The 24,838-nt window shown below is 37.8% G+C and overlaps 1 protein-coding gene across 8 annotated transcripts in view; it reads left to right on the top strand.

Annotated features, from left to right (window-relative positions):
- Positions 1-24,838, top strand: part of RBMS3 (RNA binding motif single stranded interacting protein 3) — an 803,180-nt gene that overhangs the window by 494,195 nt on the left and 284,147 nt on the right. For all 8 annotated transcript variants that reach the window (XM_055135539.1, XM_055135543.1, XM_055135544.1 and 5 more), the window contains exons 5-6: positions 5,103-5,260; positions 24,382-24,461. In XM_055135539.1, the coding sequence (XP_054991514.1) occupies positions 5,103-5,260; positions 24,382-24,461 (238 nt within the window). The remainder of the gene's footprint in view (positions 1-5,102; positions 5,261-24,381; positions 24,462-24,838) is intronic.

Below are 24,838 nucleotides of genomic sequence, written 5' to 3' on the forward strand. Positions count from 1 at the left end.
CCAATCGCCAATGATAAGTTTACATTAAATCTGAAATATTTCATTGTGTCTATGAAAGCATGTGTTCCTTAGGGAAATTGTTCTTATTAGTCCTTCTTTTAGGAAAAAATGTCATTTTCATGACGGAGTAGGAAAAATTGGTAGTCATCTTTGTCTAACTCCATCCCCATGTGAAACTAGGGCAAGGGAAATATATCTTTTGTTTTTTTTTCTGTTTTGTTTGTAGTGAAAGATGACAGTTGAAAATCTGGCAGTTCCCTTCATAGCTTAGAAAAGTAGAAGACATGTTTAGGTGGTGAAAGGATACCAGTTAGAGGAGAACCGTTTTATCTTGGCTGTCCCTTACTTTTCCTTGTGATCTTCCTTGTACTATCTTATATTTCCATAGAGATGCTTCTGGAGTATCTCTCAGGTAAAAGCTATGTCTTTCTCTTATTTGTAAAAGGAGGCCTTGTAACTTGAAAACACAGTAGACCTAGTGTGAAGATGGTATTGAGTATGTCTCCTTATGTTTCTATGGAATACAGAGTTGACAAAATTACTGGTATTAGTTAAATCTCTCTACAGAAATAGTTATTTGTTTATATCTGAGCTCATCAATATCTCAATCAAAGAGAGACTGAGATAGAGACATAGAGACACAGAAAGAGAGAAATTATCTGCAATCTTCTCACAGTTATGAATGCTGACATGTCCCAAATCTATTTTGAGAAGCTACAATGTACTCCATAAGTGAGGATTTGGAAATAGATCGAATTAGGACAAATTAGTGCACAGCTACTTTAAATGGTTTTTAAAAACTCATAATTTTGGATCATGGGATTGGTTGCTTGCAATCATTTAAAGTGATCAAGGACAAAGGGTTTCAGAAGGTGAGAAAATTCTAACACATTCTCAGGAATGCAGTCATATTTCTTCCAGAATGTAAGCAGGTTTAGGTATAGGACCCTGAAATCACATCATAATAAAACTGTTTTATTTTCTTAATTCTATTTCAATTTTGATTTTTCCCAGCTGGGGAAAGGCTCCATGTGGTGCTGGTAAACTTCTCACATCTTCCTTAATTATGAATTGTCTTTGAAACTAAGAAAGTCACCTAAGAGGGTCACTGTCTTCTGCAAACCCTACCAAGCAATATTTAATGGCATTGATTCATTTACTATACTCACAGTCACAAATTTATGCAAAGTTATAGTGGCTTTTCAGTTATGGAACAACATAAATTCATATTTTTAAATTACTTAAGTCCAAAGTATGTTGATTTAGAGAAAATTTAAAAGTGCATACAATGATCCTACATTGCTGGCAAAAAAAAATCCTAAGGTAATTTATAGATGATTGACACTTGAGAAACTTTGGGAAGGTGCATAGTATACTGAGCTGGATAATCAGAAACTTAGTACATAATGCTAATTCTAATCCTGTCACTTCTTATCAGATTGTCTTTAGATAAGGTGATGAATATTTCATGCCTTCATTCTTCATCATCCAATAAATATAATGATATGTGACAATGTGAAGATTAAAATTAAATGAGGGATAGTAAAATACTATAAACTTTGAAAGTCGCATGTACGGAAGTTTTACTATGTACCTGAAATACCAATTTTGCTTTTTCTCAAATAAAATCAATATTGTTACCATTTAAGAAAGGATAATTTTATCTGTGTCTCCATAGGATCATGGAAATTATCAGCGATGTGTATTTGTGTGCTGTGTGTGAGAGAGAATACCGTTTGCCATTTCTACATCCCTTCTTCTCCTACATATTAAATGTTATATCTTAAATACTAAAGCTAATAGATTATATGTTTATTTTTGCTCTTTTTTTCCTCTGGTGATTTAATAAAAAAGAGAGAACTAAATTCTGCTTGAAAAACAAATAATAGGTCTTATGTGAGTGTTCCTGTAAAGGTAGCAGTGGCGGAGCAGCCAGTGCCAGAGCTGGGGGAAGCACAGCAGCTCTCAGCACTCTGAACAGTTAATGGGGTTATAAAATTTCTGTATGAGTGAATGTGGGTGCATGCCCCTGGGAGATTCTGTATCAGGGAGAGCGCCGTTAAACAAAGGCGGCCAGCCACCAGCTATATAGTGGGACTCCTGAGAATAGTAGTAACACAGCTGCCAGCTGGTGGAGATATTGCAACTCCTGGCGCTATGGGTGGCAGCAGAGTTTTGACTTGTCTGAATAGGGTTCTTCTGGTCCAAATGGACCATGGGTTCTGGAGAGGGCGCCCTAGAGTCTCACCATGGGGCCCTGGCAGTTCATCACCAACCGGGCAGCCCTGCCACTGTTTCTTCCCTGGATCAGCCCCGGTCACCAGCTTAGGGAGGAAAACATCCCTAAGCGCCAACTGTCTGGAGACCCAGGATGGGGCCATGTGCAACCTGGTCAGACTCTGCTGGACAGGTGACTACGGCCCACCCAGAGTGCCTGAGCTGTGAATGGTAGCAGTCCTGGCCCTGATCATGGTCGCTGCAGCACCACTGCCACTCTTGGAAGCCAGGGGGCATGGTACTGTCAGCAGGTCAACCTGGACCCACTAGTCAAGTGCATCAGCAGTCAGATGGTGCCTGCAGGAAGCCTGATACATCAAAAGTTGCCATTGTGCCTCTGTCCAGACCTCAACACTCAGGTCAAGTTTCCAGAGAAATTAAACTGCCAAAAGTTAGCTATGTAGTATCCACACCCACAAACCTCCTCAGGCTCAGCCATACAAACTCAGTTAATGTCCTTCCTTCAAAGACCCATAAATAAATCTCAAAAGAGATCAAAAGCCACAGATAAACTCAGACCTATGCAAGGCTGAACAGATTAGGGTACATCAGAGGGGTTGGATTAGTCCAATCCTGCCCCAACAAAGACCTTGGCTTTGATTTGCTCCCACAATCCAGAATTGCCACCATACCTTCTCAGCCAGACTTGGGTCTCACAGAGATATTAAACTGCTAAAAATTTGGGTATGCAATTTTCATGAAAAAAAATCTCCAGGCTTTCTCGCGGTAAGATGGGCTACCTTACCCTACCTCCTTGTACTTCTGGAAGCCCCGGCACATCCCCACTGCAAAGCTACCACCCAGTTTAAAAAGCTACTCCATCTGCATCATCTCAATAAAATTACTGAATTGCCTAAACTAACACAAAGACCTTTTAGTACCTGTATTGAAAACCATTATGCACAAAAGGAGAAAAGGAGCGAGTGAGAGAGAGAGGGTTAGAGAGAGAGAGAGAGAGGTGCCTGTCATAGAGGCAGGTTTGGTTGGAAGTAGGGTGGTGAGAGAGAAATTGGGGAGATGGGGAGATTGTGGGAAATGTACACTGGTAGAGGGATGGATATTGGAACATTGAATGTCTGAAATCCAATCATGAATAGTGATGGTCTATCTCAGGCTGATTAATTTTTTTAAAAAAGAAAAAGATAAAGAGTACCAAACAGAGAAAAAAAATGATTTTGAGTGGTGTAATTCTTTTAGACAAATCTCTTTTCTTTTTCTGATATATCTGCCCTTCAAACAATCCTTGACTTTGCTAAAGTTCCTTTCTCCCCTTTTCTTTAGATGGAAGTTATAATGATACAGTATAGGTCGAAGCTAAATAAAATAATCCACTTCCCTGAAAAAAATTAGGTGTAATTAATCTCAGGGCTGAATAAAAACATAATTTGTCTCTTTAGGGATATTAAAAATAATGAAGTATGCATTCATACCAAAATTATTTCTTGATCCAAACTTTTACATGAAAATCTTACTGTAATTTTTCATTTTTCTTAAAAACTCAGATTTTCAACAGACTTTGATACTGTCTCTTCAAAATAGATATTTTACTGTTACACAGTGTCCTCTTCTATAGACTCACATTTATTTCCTCTTCCAATTTAGTCTCTTGCTTATCCTTGAAATAAAGTTGTTTTGGTTAAAGTGTCATGGTTCAAGGGGGCTAAAGATATGGCTCAGTACATTAACCGTCTTGCCTGAATATGGCACAAAGGTTGATCTCCAGCTCTCAAATGAAAAAATTATATAATTGTTCATTACATTTTTTATCTATTTTAATATTAATTATTAATTATATCGGATGTATGCTCATTTGTGAAATAAAGAATAATCATGTACAAAGAAATAATGCTAGCAATTGTGGTTTGATTTCCCATTCTATTAAGCAAGATTTATTTAAATAATTGCTGCTGGTTTAGAAAATGATAGCCATAATAATCTCATGGTATGTAATTACTTGTGTAATTATGGTCTAGGTTAGCAATTCCCAAACTTGAGCTGTCATCAGAATTATCTAGAGGGTTTGTCAAAAAATAGGTTGCTTGGCCCACTGTCAGCCTGATTCAGAAGTTCTGTGAAAGGGCCTGTAAAACTGCATTTCTAGCAAGCTTCTCGTTGATGTGGGGCTGATGCTGCTATGCCGGGATTAGAGTCAGAGAACTGTGGTCTCAGTTGAGGGCAGTATAGCCAAACAGCGGAAGCACAGACTGGAGAGAGCTCCAGATCTCAACCCTGCCTTTGATACTAGCTGTATCATTTAGACAAAGTAGAAATCAGTTGTGTAATCTGTAAAATGGTAACCCTTATGTTTGTTGGGAATTTACTTAATAAGTAAAGGAACACTTATTAAGTCTTTACAACCATTCCTACTATGCAATGAGCACTAACTAAATTCAACAACATTACCTGGTGGTGATGGTCATTAGCATGGCATTAAAAGAAATAGTGACAAAGAGAAAAGTAGTGTATACCATTAGTTCCACTGCACTCATACCTTTCTAAGAAGGTTTTGGCAGAGAACCTGGATTTCATAGATAACTTTGTTTCTGTAAGAAACATTCTGCACAGAAAAAAAAAATACATAGTAGAGAAAAGTCCTGGCTGTCAAGAAGAACTTTGAACAATGTGTTAGAGTTGCCAGAGATATAGTTCTCAATAGATCACTAGCCTTGCATGTGTGAAGCACTGAATTCAGTCCAGCAGTGCCAAAAAATAAAAAAAAGCTTTATGTTCAAATATGAATTATAATTTAAGAAAAAGTTTATCAATTCTTAAATATGTTTTTCAATATTCAGAACTTACCGTATGTGTTACTTTCCTTCCCCTAGCAACAAGAACAAGACCCAACAAACCTCTACATCTCTAATCTCCCCATTTCTATGGATGAGCAGGAGCTTGAGAATATGCTGAAACCCTTTGGACATGTCATTTCCACAAGAATACTGAGAGATGCTAATGGTGTCAGCAGAGGTGTTGGCTTTGCCAGGTAAAACACTTGCTCCATGTATTGTTACTTGTCTCCCTTTATTGTATCCTTTAAAATCTTTGTCTTCCTAGTTCTAGGACACAAGGCAATAGAATGTTTCAAAAACAGAAAGTAGCCAACCAAACTGACTCTGTTTTTTTTTTTTGTGTCCAAGCAAAGACCTCAATGTAATTATAAATATATTTTGCTTCCTAAACTATGTGCATACAAAGTTTCTATGTATCTTGGGTCAGAGTGATATGTATGCCCCAAACCCAATCCTCCCTATGTTGATTAGCAAAATCAGTTGCTGCTGGTTTCTGCTTGGGGTAATAAAGTCCTCATACCCCAAAAGCTAAATAAAGAGTAGTTTTCATTTTAACTTTAAGGGATTGCTTAAAAAGGAGGAACTCAGCCAGAAATTGAGTTAAAATAGTTGTGCCTGCTGTGCTTTTGGGGCAAACAAAGCTAAAGAAACCAAAGAGAAAAATAGAAACTGCTTACTAATAAAGAAACAAAGTAAAAACAATGTCATCCTGATTTGGTGCCTTTATGTGTCTCCAGCTGACTTAACATGGATGAAGGAATGGATGTTAGTGTCTCCTGAGAATTAGTCTAGTCCATTATAGACCCACCTGTGTGTCTACCTATGTTGAAACTTAGAGAAACCCTCCAAACCAACTGTTAGTTCATTTAAACAAATCATGATGTAATTTGTTAACAGATCTCTAATGGCCTCATAGAGGTGATGGACCAGGTCTTAAAATTCTTATTATTCCCTGAAGTCCCCTACATACAAGTGCACCAGGCTTGAGGACTTGAAGGGAAAGAAGCAGAATGAAGGAAATATCCATGATTTGATTGTACGCATGAGGCATTCACATTTTCTAAAGCAGTCTTAACTCTGGGTTTTCATGGTCAAGGCAGAACTAACACACTCCTGGGTCTCTGAATTTTTGGCACTGTCTTCATTCATAGACACTAGGACAGTGTGCTCAGGGGCTCACAAGAGTGACTGCTGGGCTTCCTTTTATAAGAAAATCTTTCGAAAGTAATTTCTTAGAGAGAGGGTTTTTGTTTTTCTCTTGTACTTGAACTCCTGCTGAGAAATGAACAGATTTAAAATTCATAGAGAGAGCACATTTTCTCAAAATATCTATGGTATTTTGTTTTCATCTGTTTCTAAAAATGGAGTTAGCATACGATTATATTTGCTCCTAAGACCATCATGACCCATAGTCTTAAACAACGGAAATGTACAATCTCACAATTCTGCTGGCTTGAAGTCAGATATCAGGTTAGTAGCTTGAGTTTCTATTTGAGTTCTCTTTGTCTTGTGCCCCTGTAGTGGTGTCTGGGTCTGAATTTTCTCTTCCTACAAAGACAGTCTGATTACCCAGTGATCCAGCCAGATAATATAATTTAATTTAACTACCACCTTAAGGGCCCTACCTCAAATACAGTCATATTCTGAAGAGTACTTGCAATAGAATTTCAACATAGGAGTTTGCAATGTATATAATTCAGCTCATAACAGAAATATTGAGCTGTTCACTTTTCTCACCTTTATCTTTTCTGCTTACTTTTTATGTTTGCTTAAAAATATTAAAATGATGGACTAAATAGTAGGTGGAAGGCACTTGTTTTGTATTCGGTTAACCTGTTTGATCCCAGCACCCTACATGTATCCCAAGTCTGTCAGCAGTGATTCCTGAGTGCAAAGCCAAAAATGTACAGAGCAATTCCAGATGTACCCCCAAACCAAAAGATGAACAAATAAATAAAATGTGAAAATAACCCAGGGGGATGAGGGAAGAGGTAGTCTAGTTTTGCATCATACTGGATATTGCTTAGGGGATCTATCTGGTTCTTTGCTGAGGAGTTGTCCCTAATGGTTCTCAGGAGACCATGTGTGGGCCTGGGAATTGAAACTGGGGTCAGCTGCATGCAAGGAAGCACCTTACCTGTTATATTAAAGTTTCTGCCCAAAGATTATTATTGAGAAACATAGAACATATCCACATTTTAGGATAGAGAGAGGCAATGATATTGTCTTGGAGCATGGTGTTGTGAAAGACTAAATCCTACTAAGCCATTTTTACTTTACATATGAGAGAGAATAAAAATTTAAGTGATTGTTTTATGTGTGCTCCGAATGCAAGCTCTACCTCTTTCTGTGAATGTCACATATATAAGCTACAGGTGATTTTTAAAAATATTCAACTTGGGGTGGGCCTTGAGCACTGTCAAGTGTGGCCCCAAAATTAATCAGACAAACGAATGGCCAGCCACTTTGTCAGGAGTCTGCTTTTACACCTCTCTACCTGGCTGATGGGACTCAGCTGACCTGCCCAGCATCTCATCACGATCCTCGACGCCTTTCTTGATACTTAAAATAACTTTCCCTGAGAGTTAGAAAGAGAGAGTACAGCAGGCAAAAGGCACTTGTCTTTCATGTGGGTTCAATGTGGATTTCCCTGGGTCCAATTCCTGGCACCAAACATAGTCTCCTGAGCCCTTCCAGGAGTGAGCCTTCGCACAAAGAAAACTCTTCCTTGGAGCTGGAGCAATAGCACAGCAGGTAGGGCATTTGCCTTGCACGAGGCCGACCCAGGTTCGATATCCAGCATCCCATATGGTCCCCCGAGTACTGCCAGGAGTGATTCCTGAGTGCAAAGCCAGAGTACCCCTGGGTGTGACCCAAAAAGCAAAAAATAAAAAAGGAAATAAAACTCTTCTTCTTTGTAACAGTTCTTATTACCTATTTATCTCTCAGGTTTTAATTTCAATACCTTCGATAGATCCCTCAGCAGTGACTTCCAACTCCACAAAAGGTTAGATGCTCTTGTCATGGCTCACATCAAAGTCTTGGGGGTTTCCACCTCCAAAATAAAATTTATCACAGGTACTTTGCACTTATTATTTAAATTCTGTCTTTTCCCACTAGATTTCATGTTTCCTTAGAATATTGATTTTTTTTTGCATTGCTGAATGGCTACAGGAAACTTAGATTATGTAACTACCCTTCCTGCTCAGTTTCTGAATGACTTAACTCTAAGCAATGTGAGCATTGACTATGAATTCTGTCTCATTTCAAAACTAACACTGAGATCTCTTGACTCTAAATCATGAGTCTTCCACTTTCAAAGGGTGGCACTTCTGAGGGAAAACATTGGTTCAAGTCATGCCAATGATTTTATTATTTTTTAATTGATTGAGATTCTGTGATTTACAATACTGTTAATAATGGCTTCCCATGCACATAATTCCAACAGCACATCCGTCACCAATGTGGCCACCTCCTTCTGCCAAGGACCCCAGCACCTCTTCTTTCAACATGCCCATACAGCTAACGATTTATTTTGCCTAAAAAATCAAAAGCAAACAAGTCAGATTCTCTTGCAAAAAGACAGGAAATTGACACAGAACAAATGTTTTATCAAATACCATGTATCTTAACCCTGAAATTCCAAAGAGCAGGATCATGTACAATTTACCTAATTTGATGCTGAAGTGAGAAATAATTCAAGCTGTTCTATATGTAAATAGTTCTGCCCAAAGTCCTACTTCCTCACAGTTCAGCATTCATTCTGCATTTTCTCAAACAAGGTAATAGAACTATAACCTTAGCTAACTTGGTGACTCACAAATCAACTCATATAGCTTTGCCTTCTTTAAAAAAAAAATATTCTTTTCCCAATCATATTTTTTTCATCCAGAATTCCTCCACTGAACAGAACTGCAATTTATTTGATTCACTTCTTTTTTCAAGTCTTCTAATGACAGAATGGTGGAACATGGCTAACAGAAAAGTAAAAGAATTACATGCCATAGAATAGTGATTCTTAATGTAAAGCTTTGAAAATAAGCAGCTTTAGTGATTGTGGGGTATTTGTTAATGTGCAAAATTGCTGGCTCCACTCCAGACTTATTAGATCATCAACAGGTACGGATGGAGCAAACTGTATATTTAAGTATTTTTTAAATATATATTTTATTTTGTTTTGGGTTCACACCTGGTGGTGCTTAAAGGCTACTCCCAGTTTGTTGCTTCCAGTAACAATTAAGGGACCATATATCTAACATAGGCCTCCTAAGTGCTAAGGATACACACTAGACCTTTGAGCTATTTAGCAGGCCCCCTTATTCATAAGCACTTTGGGTGGATTTATTGCTCTCCAGATTTTGTAAGCAGTACTTAATTAGAACTAGATTTCAGAACTTAGAAGACTTCTTAAAACTCAAATTTGTAAGCCTTATTCTTAGACGTTTTAACAGATAGAGTTAATTCCTTTCAGTGTCTTTCTCAACCTCGACCACTTATCTAAAATATACTGATCATGAGTAAGGAGTAAAATATACTTTCATTCCTTAACCAGGTGTTCTTCATATCTGTAATAGCATCTAGAATCTTTTTCTAAGAAATAACTTGATGAATGAATGAGATCATTCAGCCTTTTTGCTTTGCTGTTTGCATGACTTGAACAATAGAAATATGCAGTGGGGTAGTATTTGATAATAATAAGCCAGTACTAAGATGGGTATCCTATGTTATTGGAGAAAACTATAGCAGTGTCAGCACAGTTATTATTGTTATGCAAATGATTTCTTTCTCCAAAATTTCAGTGTCACCAGCATTATTAAATGCTTAGTTCATGGGAAAAGGGCCAGACTATATTTGTGCCTAAAAATTTCTAGAGATCTCCTGCATTTCTTCCTATCTCAATTCATAAAACCTAAATATGATTCTCAGCAGGCTTTGTTTTGAATACTACCTTTGGTCATTTCTAACCACCAGATTTGGTCCTGGATTCAAGTGCAGAAGATTCTAAAATTGAATTTAATAAGATTAAATTCTAATATTTAATTTAATATTATTTTATTCCAAAGCTAGACATTAATCTTCTTTGATATTAGGTCTTCAAAGTCAAGGTAGTGTCTTCATTTTATATTTAAAACACTAAACTTCAAAGCATTGATTTGAATGCCAGTGGGGTGCCCAGACAGCCCAATTACAGGCTTTCTAAACTCCCAGTAGTAGCACTAGATAGGATTTGAAATCACAGATGCTTTATTTTATTGTATTTTATTTTACCCCTTGTAACTTAAAACAATCTTCTAAGACCTGACCTCCCACCCCTCCTCCAGGCAGCATTTTAATAGGCAAGTCACAAACCGAGGAGAACAGAAGTTTATGATGGGAATGGAGAATGTTGAGAATAAGATCCATCTACTGCGAAGCTAGGGGGTGCCAACAGACTACCTTGCCTGGAAGGCCTGGGAAGGCCAAGTACAGAGCATAAATCAGCTGGAGTCTGGAGGGACAGGATTCTGTGTTCATGTTATCCATTTCCATTCCCAGAAACATGAAACTATTTGTCTAACAAAAATCACATTGAATAAGTGTTATGAGAGGCCAGTAAAAGACTGACCCAGAGTGGAGAAGGGCTGGGGGTAAGCATTCACAATTAATCCAGCTTCCACATCTGGGAACACAGACCCTCTAAGAAATGCATTTACTGTCCCCTGGTGAGCTAAAGAGCGTGAGAGACTGCTGAGCAGAGACCTTTGTATTCTGTAGTATTTTTCACCCCTCTTTAGGACTCTTAATTTGATTCTCATGGAGTTTTGTTTGAATGACTCTTAACATGTGGGCAACCCTGTGTTCTGCTTCTGCCCACAGGAAAGGCAAATTTTCCAAATAAAAAACTCCAGTTCTTTTTACTTTTTGCTAAATTTTTAAAAAATGTGAGTATAGGTGACATTTATTGCCCTGATTATTTTAAAAAGTGGTTTAAATGGCAATAAATATTGTTTTTACATTATTTAATAATTCTGAATATCACTAACATTTTATCAGTTTATTTTACTGCTGCCTGAGTCTTGCTCTTTCTCCCACCACCTGAAACATAGAAAAAATACTGACACAGTGTAAACACAATGAAAATAGAGGGACTAGGCAAGTTATTAAGGAAATACCCGTGTTTTCTTTGTAGACAACTTTATGAGCCTTTTAAAATAATCATAAACTTATCATGATTTGTTTTTATTGTTTCAAATGTGTTCTAGCCATATCTTTTTTGGAGTCCATCCTTTTTGTAAATAATACCTGCCTTTCTTTTATGGCAGATCTTTTGCCATTACTATCTTATACACGTGGAATCAGGAAATCAAATGTTAGCAAAGAAAATTTCTAGAATGTAAACTTAGTGATTAGTAATCTCAAAACTACAGCTGTGTTTGCACAGAAATAGGTTACAATTGTGTTTGCTGAGACTGAACAAAATAAAGAGTGTTATTCTTTTTGGTGATTTTAATTCTTCTTCCAGTGGTCTACAGATGTTATCCACTGGACAGTAAACTCCTGATCCAGTCTCTACCTTCTTCAAGTTTATTCTTGTTTTATATGCATCTTTGTTGACTCTCATCTGTTCCCTCATATTAAACCTCTTTTTCTTTTCTCAAAAAAGTCACAATCATGGTTAGAGAAGGCAAACCATCTACCATCATTTCAGCATAGACTGAATCTGGTTTTCAAAACCCAAAGCAGCTGACCAATAAACTATCAAATAAACTATTTAAATTGAATCAAATAGTCTATTATTCTGAGATCTTCTGGACTCAGATCTGTATGAATACCTCCAAGAAAGTTTAGAGGAGGAAGACATGTAATTTATTGTTATTATTATAGAGGGCTGGAGTAATAGCACAGTGGGTAAGGCATTTGCCTTGCACGTGGCCGACCAGGGTTTGATTCCTCCGTCCTTCTTGGAGAGCCCATCAAGCTACCCAGGGTATCCCACCCACATGGCAGAGCCTGGCACACTACTCATGGTGTATTTGATATGACCAAAATAGTAACAACAAATCTCACAATGAAGACATTATTGGTGCCCGCTTGAGCAAATCGATGAACAATGGGACGATGGTGCTGCAGTGCTACAGTGCTATTGTAGGGTTCAGAAGATTGGATTCCAAAGAATATACAGGACTGAAAGGGGGGCATTCTAAAATATATAATTGTTCCTTATGAAACTGAAGTTGAAGAACATTTTAAGCTCAGAATTATAAACAATGGATAATCAATGTGCTTACGGTCCGTAAAATCTGATTATCTTCTACCTGTTTTAAGCATAAACCATGACATGAGCTCTTGGGTCATTTAACAACTGTAGAGCTTTGAGTAGAGTGTCTATATCCAGCCATTAAAGAAGAAAATCTTGGAAATATTATTGGGCTAAAGGAATAGACATATTTATTTGGAATTCTTCTACATGCACAGGATTTTGTGACTTGAAACAACCTATGTATTTACTATATCTACGTGGTTATGAGTATGCTTTATTAGTCAGAATTAAATGACAATTTCCTGATTTTCTTTCCTCATATTTAAAATAATTTCTATTTTCATTCATTTAGTTATCTAATTAATTCATGTCTTGGACTTGCTAATATGACAATAATTTATCTAGATGCAACAATTCAGAGGGTTAGACAAAAGAAAGATATCTGTTTTCATGGGTTGACATTCTCCTGGACTGGAGATAGTAAGTAAACAATCAGGCAAAATACAAAATATAAAATAAAGTAGTTTTTGAAAAATGAAGCATAAAGCTGAAGTCAAGGATTCTGACAAGAATTTGAGGATAAAGATAAGGACAGAAATCTCTGTGAAGAAATAGCACTGAAATGCAAATAATCATTGAATCGGAAAAAGCTGAGAATATTTTTGTAGGGTTAGCAAAGGAAGAGTGCAACTCTGATAAAGGAAAAAGGGAGTAGAAAATATAAGGTAGGGCTGACTTTGTCATGTTTGCGTACCAGAACAAAGTCCATGCTGCTGTATTATAAAACAGAGAAAAGAGGTGCAGTAGCTAGTAGTTTGTAGGAATGAAACATATGGCTGCAGTTCAAAGAGAGTGACAACAAGTAATAGTTCATTCCAATATATTTAACGACAGAACTTTTAAACATTTTTTCTTGGAAGTGGAGAGATAATACAGAGATAGTTCAGCTATCTGAGACTGAACAAAATAGTGTTATTCCTTTTGGTGATTTTAATTCTTTAAAAATGTGGTGCTCAGCTTATAGAAAGTCAAAATGAGTTTGATCCCTGGCACCATATTTGGTCCTCAGAGCATCTCCCATAGTGATTCCAAAACTCAGAGCCAAAAGTCAACCCCAAATATGGCCCCCAAAACAAACTAACAAAAGCAAACCAAGGAGCCAGGGGATAGTACCGCAGGGAAGCTTGCATTGCAGTCCAAGGCACTTCAGATAGTTCAATTCAAGGGACTTCATACTGTCCCACAAGAAGTGATCCCTGAGGGGAGAGCCAGGAATAAGCCCTGAGCACCACTGGGTGTGGCCCCAAAAGAAAACAAACAAGCAAACAATAACAACAACAAAAAACTCAAACCAGGGCAGCTGGAGCAATAGTACAGGGGGTAGGGTATTTGCCTTACATGTGACTGACCAGGATTCGATCCCCAGCATCCCATATGGTCAGTCCCCTGAGCACTGCCAGGAGTAATTCCTGAATAAAAATCCAGGAGTAACATCTGTGCATCTCTGGATGTGACCCAAAAAGCCAAGAAAACCAAAAAGAAAAACAAAAAAAACCCCAAACCAAAACAAAGAAGTCTAAGTTTAATTGTAACTAATAAAGACAAAAACCTTTAATTGTAACTAATAAAGACAAAAACCTTTAATAATATTTTATTATAATATAATATTTTGTTGATATTCAATTTATAGTTATGTATATCATTTTTTAAAATTATGTACCAACAATACACTGTACAACTGTATCATTATCACTGTCACCGCATTGTTCATCGATTTGCTCGAGCAAGCACCAGTAACATCTTCATTTGTCCCTGTCACATGCTAGTGTAACCCAATGGCATCTGCTAACTCCAGGAACATGAAGAGCACATTGTTGTTACTGATTTTGGCATATCAAATATGTCACGGGTAGCTTGCCAGGCTCTGTCATGCAGGAATAAAAAAGTAAAAATAAAGAGGTTGCTCCAGAAAAATTGTGTTGCTGTCTTCCAGGAACTTTGTTTTATAGTCTCTGAATCTTGGCCATTGATGAGATTACATGGCGCTGGGGGGGGGGGCGGGAAGTTTGTGAGTGGAAAACTGGGGATCTGGATGGAGGAGGCCCAGTCCTGATCCGAGCAGGTTGGAGATCTTAGCCATGGGTCCTGCCTACCTGGGTTCTGCTGTCGGTTCCTTCATGCGTGAGGCTCGACCAAGCATGTGGAGAGTGGCCTTCAGCATGGCTGTGGCTGGGTTCTGGAGGTTTTAGGCTGCTGGGGCTCTGCTTGGGGCAGGGAGGGAAACTCAACCTGCCCCCCTCTGAGGGGGCCCTGGTGAAGACAGCTTGGTGCGGGGGCAGGAGAATCTGCCACCAACAAGAATACAACCTCATAAAATAAAGCCAGTATTAATTTGAATGCATGGCAGAGTCTGGCAAGCTACTCATGGCTACTTGATATGCTCAAAACAGTAACAACGATGGTTCTCATTCCCCTGATCCTGAAAGAGCCCCCAATATGCCATGGGGCTACACTAGCAAGCGACAGGGACAAATGGAGATGTTATTGGCACCCACTCAAGCAAATCAATGATCAACGGGATGACAGTGATACAGTGATACAGTAATTAATTTGAAAGGTTAGTAACAATGTCTATATTTTAGGCAAAAATGTTTTTGATTGTGGATAAATAGCTAAATTAAGACAGAAATGAAAAATAATATTGATGACAATGTGGCAGTCATTAGTACCACATTGTAGTACTCCTTCTAGTACTCCTAAATTGACATGAAAAAGAAAATATGCTGAATCACTTGCAATATGGATTTACTTTTACTAATCATGCTAATGTGGGGAAAGTTGTGCTTAATATGTGATAAATTTTAACTGTAGAGAGCATGAAGCAAGCCAAGCTAAAGTGACATATTAATGCCAAGGACACAGCATAGTACAATAAGGATAGGAATATTTGGAACAACTTTTAAAATCTTCAAGCTAAGGAAAACAGTGTTTGAAGAAATGTGCTTCTGCCAATGAAAAATATTTACTGGAATTTCATGAAAGTTTTTATTTAATTGGAAAAACTAAAAAGCTCTACTCAAGGGGCTGGAGCGATAGCACAGCGGGTAGGGCATTTGCCTTGCACACAGCCGACCCGGGTTCAAATCCCAGCATCTCATATGGTCCCCTGAGCACTGCCAGGAGTAGTTCCTAAGTGTAGAACCAGGAGTAACCCCTGTGCATCGCCAGGTGTGACCCCCCCCTCAAAAAAAAAAAAAAAGAAAAGCTCTACTCAATAGGAAAAGATATTATTACCTATTGCTAATAAAATGCCAGAAATAAATTATAGGAAAAGTATAGGGATGAAATTTTTAAAATTCATTTATGAGATGATAATGTTTCCTAAAGAATTTCTGAAATCAACCACAACCACTTCCAGCAATTTATTGCCTGGTTAAAGGAGCCTTGAGTTTGAGTCAAATAGATCAGATAGCTGGTATTTCAACATGGCACAGTTGTTACTTGCTGTAAGATATGCTTATGAAGGAAGCTTACATAAGGAATTATTTTTGTTGCCCTTTCAAAGGACACATAAGATGAGAAGATAGATATTTTACAGTTGATCAGTATTTTCACAAATGAAGATTTACAGCAGAAAATTTTGTTGGAATTTGTAAAGATAGTGGACACAATTCATGAATAGGAATATTGGATTTGTAGCAAAAGTTAGTTGAGAGATATGATATTACTTTTTATCACTTCACAATACATTGGGATTCATAAAGAAAGAAAAAATACAGAATTACACGTACCTCATGATGCTATGAAAATTAACTTCATTAAAAGAATTGCAATTAAGAATTGTTCGATTTCAAATTTTTATAAAGACAGACTTATATTTAAAAAACATACTGCTCTCAGCAGAGACAAGGTGACTCTCAAAAGGGTAGATTTTATACAGATTATTTAAAGGATGAAATTGACATATTTTGGCTCAGTAGAAATCTTATTTTGTTCATTTTCTTAATAACAATTATGGTTTTCAAAACCCTGTTGTCAGATATTTTAGAAAAATGACACATGTTCCTGCAAGAAAAATTGGTACTGTTTATATTAAAATATAAAAATGAAAGTTTGACTTTAAAAGTTAGCATGTGGAAGAATAAGGTGGAAAATGGCTCTTTAAAATGTTTATAACAATAGATAATTTTGTAACTTAAAAATATCCTTCTCAAAGATATATTTGTAAGAGCTATAATTGATCATCTAGAGTATCTGAAGACAGGTTCAAAAATACTTTCCTTCACATTTTGGCCATAAAAACTTCAGTTGGGTTCATAAACCATACCCAGTTGAAATAAAAAGTGTCAGTCATGTGCCATTAAAAATTCAAAAAGAATTTACTGAGTTATCAAGTGACATACGTTTCCTAAAAGCAAAGAAAAATTGTTAAGTGAATTTTAGCTGAGGATGAAGACAAAATTTCCAACTATTTCTGAAATGGCTATAAGCATTAGTACGATAAATGTATGCAAAGAGTAATTCTTAGCATAGACAATTTAAAAATCAAACTATTGATCTGAAAACTGTTGAAGCAGTTCAGCATCCTGCATCATCAAATATTCAGCCAGTATTCCTTTCTATATGAAAAAATATCAAGCACAATTGTCTTATAAGTAGTGTATAAATTTACTTTTGTCTTTAGTAAATGATAAAATTATATGTATACCAAATAATTATTTTAAGTATCAAGATTCCCTTTCATGTTCATCGACTAAGGCTTTTAGGGAAGCCAATCAGAATCTCCTCCAAGTATTAGTTTCTTCATTCTTTAATGCAAATTATTTTCACCCAATTTGTTTTCTAGTCCTGAAAATGCATGCTTTAAACTCTGGGGTGAATCTTCATTAGTCCAGCCTTGCCTTGAAACTGTGTTACCTAGGAGGAATGTGCAGTAATGCACTGAGAACAATTTAAAAATGTCTCCGTGCCCACAAAGGGAGAAGGCAGGGAGACCACTCTCCTAGGCCAGTTTATATTTGTTCTAAGAATGTAAAACACCTGGTAAGAAGAAAATGAATGGCAGAAAATAAGAAGAAAATCCAACTCATTTGCTCATCTTTGTTGCCAGGACTCACTATTCCTTCTTATATAATACAGTCAGAAATCAATGACATAATTTGTTTTTGCGCTGTTAGAAGAGCACACATTTTAGTACTTAAAAAAAAATCGTTAAATGTTGGTCCTTTGTGTAAATCTTACCGGAAATAAGGATGACGGCTTTGCAACATCGGTTACTCTAAATTGCCAATATTTTGTACAAAGTCTATGATTGCAAAACCACAAAAATTTCACAAGATTGGAAACATCTAATTAAGCATAATGAATGACAGGTTTATTTTAAGCACATGGTTAATAATGCTGTTGCTTTAAGATCATAAATTGAAAGCATCTTTATGAAAGGGAAATAAAGTAACTGCAAGTTCATAAAGGGACTGCAAGCGATTTTGCTAAATACCTTTCTACCTCCCTACTTTAAGTTTGACCTAGAACATTCTACTCGTATTGGTTCAGATTCTCAAGTGATGTAATTTTCCTGTGAGAATTATATTGACTGTGAAACCAGCTCCTCATACTAGCTGTGGGGGGAAAAAAAAAGAAAGAAAGAAAAAGGAAAATCACAGTTCTGTGGTGCGTTTCGAATGACTGAAGCCAAGTTCCTAGGCACGGTGACAAGAAAGAATGTCAAACGGTACCTTTAACGTGTGTTTATATTTAAACACCAGACCTAACAGAAAACCTCGAAGCCTTATACAATGATTGGAAACTTGTAAGAATCTAATTAAAGTATCATTGGGTAAATGGTTGGCCTGGCACGCGAGCTGTTCTAAGGGACGTGAGGGGGTTCAGATAACTGCCTAAAAAGAATAGATGCACTTGTAGTGATTCCTCGGTCCAGCTGAAAGGGCCATGTAAAGACAGCTTTGTCTGGCGTGCTGCCTTTTCAGACCCACTTGATAATGCTAGTGTCAATTTCAACTGAAGCGTGTGCCAGATTATAGATAGCTCGAGCTGGCATTTCAAAGTGGTTAATTGTGAAACTTGAGTAGAAAATGGGCATATTCTTTCAAAGGTGGCTATTCAAATGCAGTCCCTTACCCCTTCCACTCTGTAGCTCACACTTTTGTCCAAGTCCCACCTAAAACGTACAAGGAACCCTAAGCCTTGCCCTCGTGTCAGCTGCTGTGTTGCTGTCTTTGCTGGGACAGCACTGCCTCATTAAAATGTACCACGTGTATTAAAATGAAATTGTCACTGCTGGGAGGTGCAGCCTAACGTGGTTTGACACTAAGTGCCGGCAGCTACAGAAAACAGACTTTTATTGCATTTATTCTTTTAGGACAAGAGTCTCTAAAGGCTCACTGCAGACATCCACTTAGTTAAATCAGAATGAAGCCACAGAACAGTCTAGGCTCCTGTTTCTGTGTTCTGGCTTGAAATGACTGTAAAATAGTCTTAAAATAATCATACTTTGAGTTCAAAAGGAAAGACTTGGGGTTTTTAAATCAGAACAAAAATAGTTTAGGTGAGTGCGGTGGATGGGCCAACTGAGTTTAGCTTCCAAAAACATTACGTGTAATCAACATGCATGCACACACAGAGACACAGACACACACACACACACACACACACACACACACACACTCACACACTAACCCCCATCTATTGTTAGTATTCATTTAGAATTCTATGTCATTTTAAGAAAAGAGAAAAGATTTGATTTGTGGAACTCTTGCAAGCAAGCTTTAGATTCTTAACTGCCTTTTATCTAGATGAGTACCCAGAGAGAGATTGAAAAGGGACTGGGCTCTGGGGCATAAGCTTTTCATTCTGTAGCTCTCCTGGAATAAAAATTCCATAAAGTAACATCTGTAGTAATTAAGGGCTTACATTTCCTTTCCCATTCATGTCTCTGCTAGAAGGGAAGGTTATTTTCCCTAAGAGACAATAGATAGTAGATCCTGTGGGAAGAGAGAAAGAACAGAATTAGAATTCTTTTGTTCCTCGAAGTGGAAGTTTCCCACTTCAAAATAAATAAATCAAGATAAATAGCAGGTTGGAAGACTTACAGTAAAAGGTCCCACTAAAGAAAATGCTTGAGCTAAAAAAAAAAAAAATTGTACCTAGCTGCTCCTAAATATTTGAAATGAGAATATCACCATTTTAACTTTCTACTCCAGATGCATCCTAGGTTTTGAGGAATTTGTGACTAAATGGTTAGCAAAATGCTATCTTCATTTTTATTTACTAAAAGGTCATGTTATTAAATGCAACTTAAAAAATGGACATAAAATGGATGCATTCTTCGGATGTTCTTGCAAATGATGCTTACACACAAATGTTGGGACATCTTAGAAATGAAAATTGGGGGCTGGAGCAATAGCACAGCGGGTAGGGCGTTTGCCGCCTTGCACGCGGCCGACCCGGGTTCTAATCCCAGCATCCCATATGGTCCCCTGAGCACCGCCAGGGGTAATTCCTGAGTGAAGAGCCAGGAGTAACCCCTGTGCATCGCCGGGTGTGACCCAAAAACCAAAAAAAAAAAAAAATAGAAATGAAAATTGGCCTATCAATGTCAAATAATCTTTTACATTTTCTTTTCAGGACCACCTATGGAATATAGGGTACTCATGAAAGATGAGTAAGTGCAAGACATACCCATTGTCAGAAAACATTATTCTTTTATTTTATTGATTTGGGTGTCATACCTAGCTATGCTCAGGGCTTACTCTTGGCTCTGAGTTCAGAGGGCAGCCCTGGGTGGCTTGAGAGGTCTAAATGAGGTGCAGGAGATTGAACCCAGATTGGTCACTTGTGAGGCAAGTGCTCTGCTCATTGCACTATCTCTCCAGCCCTGATAAAATATTGAGAATTTCAATCATGTGTTTCACAATTAGTCACAGAGATATGTGCAAGTGACTCGGCCCAGGTGGGCCAGGCCTCCAATCCCAGGTGTCTGGAGCCTTTTAAGGATGGGGCCAGGCCCAGTGCTCCCCCTAAACCTGACTTCCATCAGTATATAAACAGTCCAGCTGAGATACCATGCAGCTGAATAATCCCATTCTACAGCTCCTGGAGTGCAGCTGCAGCATGCAACATCTCCAAATTTCACAGTGATCACAGCCCAGAGTGAGCACAGAAAATTAAATGGGAAAGTTGTGGAGAAACCCACCAAGCTCAATGAATGAAAATAATAATACCACTAGAAGACCCTAACTGCTCGATAAATTCTGAGAGAGTATCTTTAGTTATACCATTGTCATGCATAGGTCATAGCAAGCCACATAACATACATTATTTTGTGCATAAGGGGGCAGGCTTGGGGTTCGGTATGTAACTGGGTACATTGGTAAAGGGAAGCTCAAACCAGTGTTGGAACATTAAATAACTGAAGTAGCTGTATTAAATAGCTTTGTAAATTATGCAGTTTAAACAAAGTTCCAAAGATTTTTTAAAAAATCAGATCTTATCAATGACTAAAGTGGAACTAAAGAATTTCTACATAGCAAAAGGAACAGCACAATGAAAGAAACAATGTGCAGATTAAGCAACCATATTTTAAAGCCATATATTAGTAAGAGGTGAGTATTGAAAATACACAAGAAACTCATTCAACTCAGTGGCATAATAACAAAAAATCCAATTAAAATGACTGCAGGACCTGAATGAACAATCTTTCATGATAAGCAAATAGACCACAAATACATAAAAAGGTGTTCAACATTACTAGTCATTAGGGAAATCTAAAAAAAAAATTAAAAACTACAATAAATAGCACTTAATGATTAATGAATGACTATTAGGAAGAGGTACTAGATAATACAAACTCATGAGGATGCAGTGAAAAATCCAAATATACTGGTGTTGAGATTGTAAACCTATAGAGTCACTATGAAAAGTATTTTGAAGATTACTTTAAAGTTTTAAAAATAGAACTCCTGAGATATAAATAAACATAATTTGAGACTAATACCCAAGGATAGTAGAAACAAGGACCTGGAGGACTGATCCATGATTGGAAGCCTGGTTACTCAAGTGGTCAGGAAGAAGGCGGTTTGGGATAGAGAAGGAGCCTCTATGACAAAAAGTTGGAAATGATCGCTCTGGATAAGAATTTTGTGACCTTGGATTCTGGACTCAACAGGACCAGAAGCAGAGATCCTCTGCCTGCTATCCCCCAATCTCGGTGACCCAGAGATCACACCCATAAGCCACACCCTGCCACACCCTGCCTCCTCATTGGCCACCTTCCCCATCTCAAAGGCTGCTCCTCACAGATGGGAGTATAAAATGAGGCCCCCATAGCCCACCAGACTCCACGCCAGGCTTTTCACTCTGGGCGCATTAGAGGGGGGTGGGTGTGAACCCCCCTCCCCAAGGGACCCAGCCCTGGAAGCCGACCTCTACTACCCAACTGCTGCCAGCTGCCATGCTCCAGGACGCTTTCTGGATGCTCCACCCGAGCCTCACACATGAATGAAGTCCAACTGAACCCAGATATTGTTGAATTTTGTGACCTTGGACTCTGGACCCAGCAGGACCCTGAAGCAGAGATTCTCTGACTGCTATCCCCCAATCTCCGGTGACCCAGGGATCACACCCATAAGCCACACCCTGCCACACACTGCGGGCACCAGATAATCTCCTCATCGGCCACCCTCCAATCTCAATGGCTGCTCCTCCCAGACGGGAATGTAAAATGCAGACCCCATAGCCATGCCACCAGACTCCACACCAGGCTGTTTTCACTCAAGGTGCTCCAGAGGGGTGCGGGTGAGAGCCCTCCTCGCCCCAAGGGACCCAGTCTTGGCAGCCAACCTCCACTACCCAACTGCTGCCATGCTCCAGGCTGCTTTCCAGACACATTATAAGACACTTCCTACCCATTTTCCATAATTACCGCAACATATTTGATGGAGTTCAGACAGTAGGCAACAAATCAGAGTAATATAAATATACATATAATTATATATAATATATACACATATATACATACACACATATATATTTTATATAAACATACATACCTCTCAGAGAGCCCAGCGAGTTACCAAGGGTATCCTGCTCACACGGACAGAGCCTGGCCAACTACCCATGATGTATTCAATATGCCAAAAACAGAAACAATAGGTTTCATTCCCCTGACCCTGAAAGAGACTCCAGTGGTTGGGAACGACAAGTAAGAAGAGGCTGCTAAAATCTCAGGGCTGGGAGAAACAGAGACATTATGGTGCCCACTCGAATAAATCAATGAACAGTGGGATGACAGTGATGACAGTGACAGAAATTCTTTTTATTCACAAGTCTTAGAACTTGTGAAAACTTTCTATTCTAAGAAGCTCATATTAAAACCATGACAAAATGCGGACTTGAGCTTTGTCTTTTACAGCAAGGCTTCTTAAAGCTTTCCATCTGAGACCCCTTTTTGCCTGAGACAAATTTATGTACCACCTAGTAAATTGATAAGTAAAACAGATACAAAAATCAAGAGTTTAGTATATATCATAAAGAATTTATTTAAAAGTAAGTTTTATAATTTTCAAGAAACTCTCATATAGCTACACGACCTTATATGGGGCTTCACCCACAGTTAAGGAGTCTGGTTTTAGGGTAGAGCTTTTGAAAATTTTCCGGTTTTGCCTAAGAAATGCAGCATGGGCCAAAGATCTTTAAATTTAGTACACATTTGAATTTAATTTTTTTTTGGTCATTGCATATTGAGAAATCTTTTACTTTGCCAAGTATTTTGTGACCCTACATTCAGTTAGGCGATCCTATATGGGATCACTGTCCAGTTCAAGTAGTTATGATTTAAACAAATTTAACTCATTTATTATGTACTATATCATGCATGTGTGCATTGTTTCATAAATATATTTTTGCCTCTAGCATAGTTTTTGTAGGATTATATTTCTTTAATCAAAATCAAAACTTTAACTTGTGTGGGTGGGACCATACCTGGTAGTGCTCAGTGTTATTCCTAGCTCTGCGCTCAGGACTGACCCCCTAGCAATGCTCAGTGAACTATATTTGGTATAACAGGGGTCAAATAAGTTCAGCCTCATTCAAGCCAAGCACCTTAGCCCCTATAGCATTTCGCAGGCTCCTGAGACTTTATTTTTTTAATCTTTCTAAAGTTTAAAAAAATAATGAAGACAGGGTATAGCAATTATAGAGAAAAACATACTCAAAAAAGAAAATAAAGTCTCAATAGTACTATACTATTATATTATTGCCAATATTCACGTTACAGTGGTATGGTTTATAATGTTTATTTTGTTTTGTTTTGTTTTGCTTTTCTTTGCTTGATTGCTTTGGGAAGGAATTTAGGCCCCACTTGACGTTACCTGGACCTAATCCTAGCTTTGTCCATAATTCATAATTTAGGAAAATTATAACTGATATTTGCATATTTATATTTTTATCTGCATTTCGAACCCCAAATACCTCTTTTAACTCTTTCAACTGCCAATATGTTGATGATACACTACTGTATTATTACACTGAGTTTATTAATCACTCCTTTGGATGCAAGCAATAGAAATGCAGCACACCTCAACCTGTTTTATAGAATTCCTTGACAATATGTCTAAGTAGTTACAGTGTAAGTTTTTTAACTGAGGCTGCAAATTGGTTAAATGATTAGTACAGCCCTTTACTGGTGAGATAGTTCATTTTTCTATAACTTGTAATGAGTTGTATGATTCATTTGACAGAAAGTTATGCATTTTTTCAATTGCCATACATTGTTGTTAAGGATTAAGTCCAATAAATTCTCAATATTACCCATGGGTGAGGACTTAGCACCCAGTCTTTTGTGCAGGCAACTCTGAACAGGGTAAATCCAAATATAGAAAGTGATGAGTTTATGATATCCTATTGATCTGGCGCTGGTGATCATGGTGACAGTTGACAATTCCGGTAAAATTCTCAAGTCAAGTTTTTTCATGACATAATCTTTTTCATTTTATTTACCCTTGGATGCATACATAATTCTGTGACAATTTATGATCCTTTGTTTATCCCTTTTCCCAGAATGGAGTCTACTGAAAAATGTGAAGTGGTAATTCAACACTTTAATGGAAAATACCTGAAAACACCACCAGGCATCCCAGGTAAGAAATATGATTAAGTATAGTCAGTAGTGTTTAGACTTATTGTTACTCGTAGGATGGATGTGTGATGAGTCCTTTGTTTGGTCACCAGGAGGGAAATTAATACATCTATAAATGTATATTTTAAAGTTTTAATATTTTGGCTTGGTATCTCCCAAGCAGTATTCTGGGGATCCAGGAGCCATGTTCTGTGTCTCATGGTCTATAGGGCTAGAACACAGACTCAATGATGGGGCTCAGGAATGTGTTGCTCTTCGAGCCCTGTGATTCAGGTCCTTACCTGGGTACACCAACCCTCCTTGAGTGCCAGTAGTGTTGAGGGGCGCCAGGGCTGCAATTGTGGTGCTTGGGAAACCATGTGATGCTGTAGATCTAAT

The sequence above is a fragment of the Sorex araneus genome, chromosome 4 (assembly GCF_027595985.1).
Source record: "Sorex araneus isolate mSorAra2 chromosome 4, mSorAra2.pri, whole genome shotgun sequence".
Classification (NCBI taxonomy): Eukaryota; Metazoa; Chordata; class Mammalia; order Eulipotyphla; family Soricidae; genus Sorex; species Sorex araneus.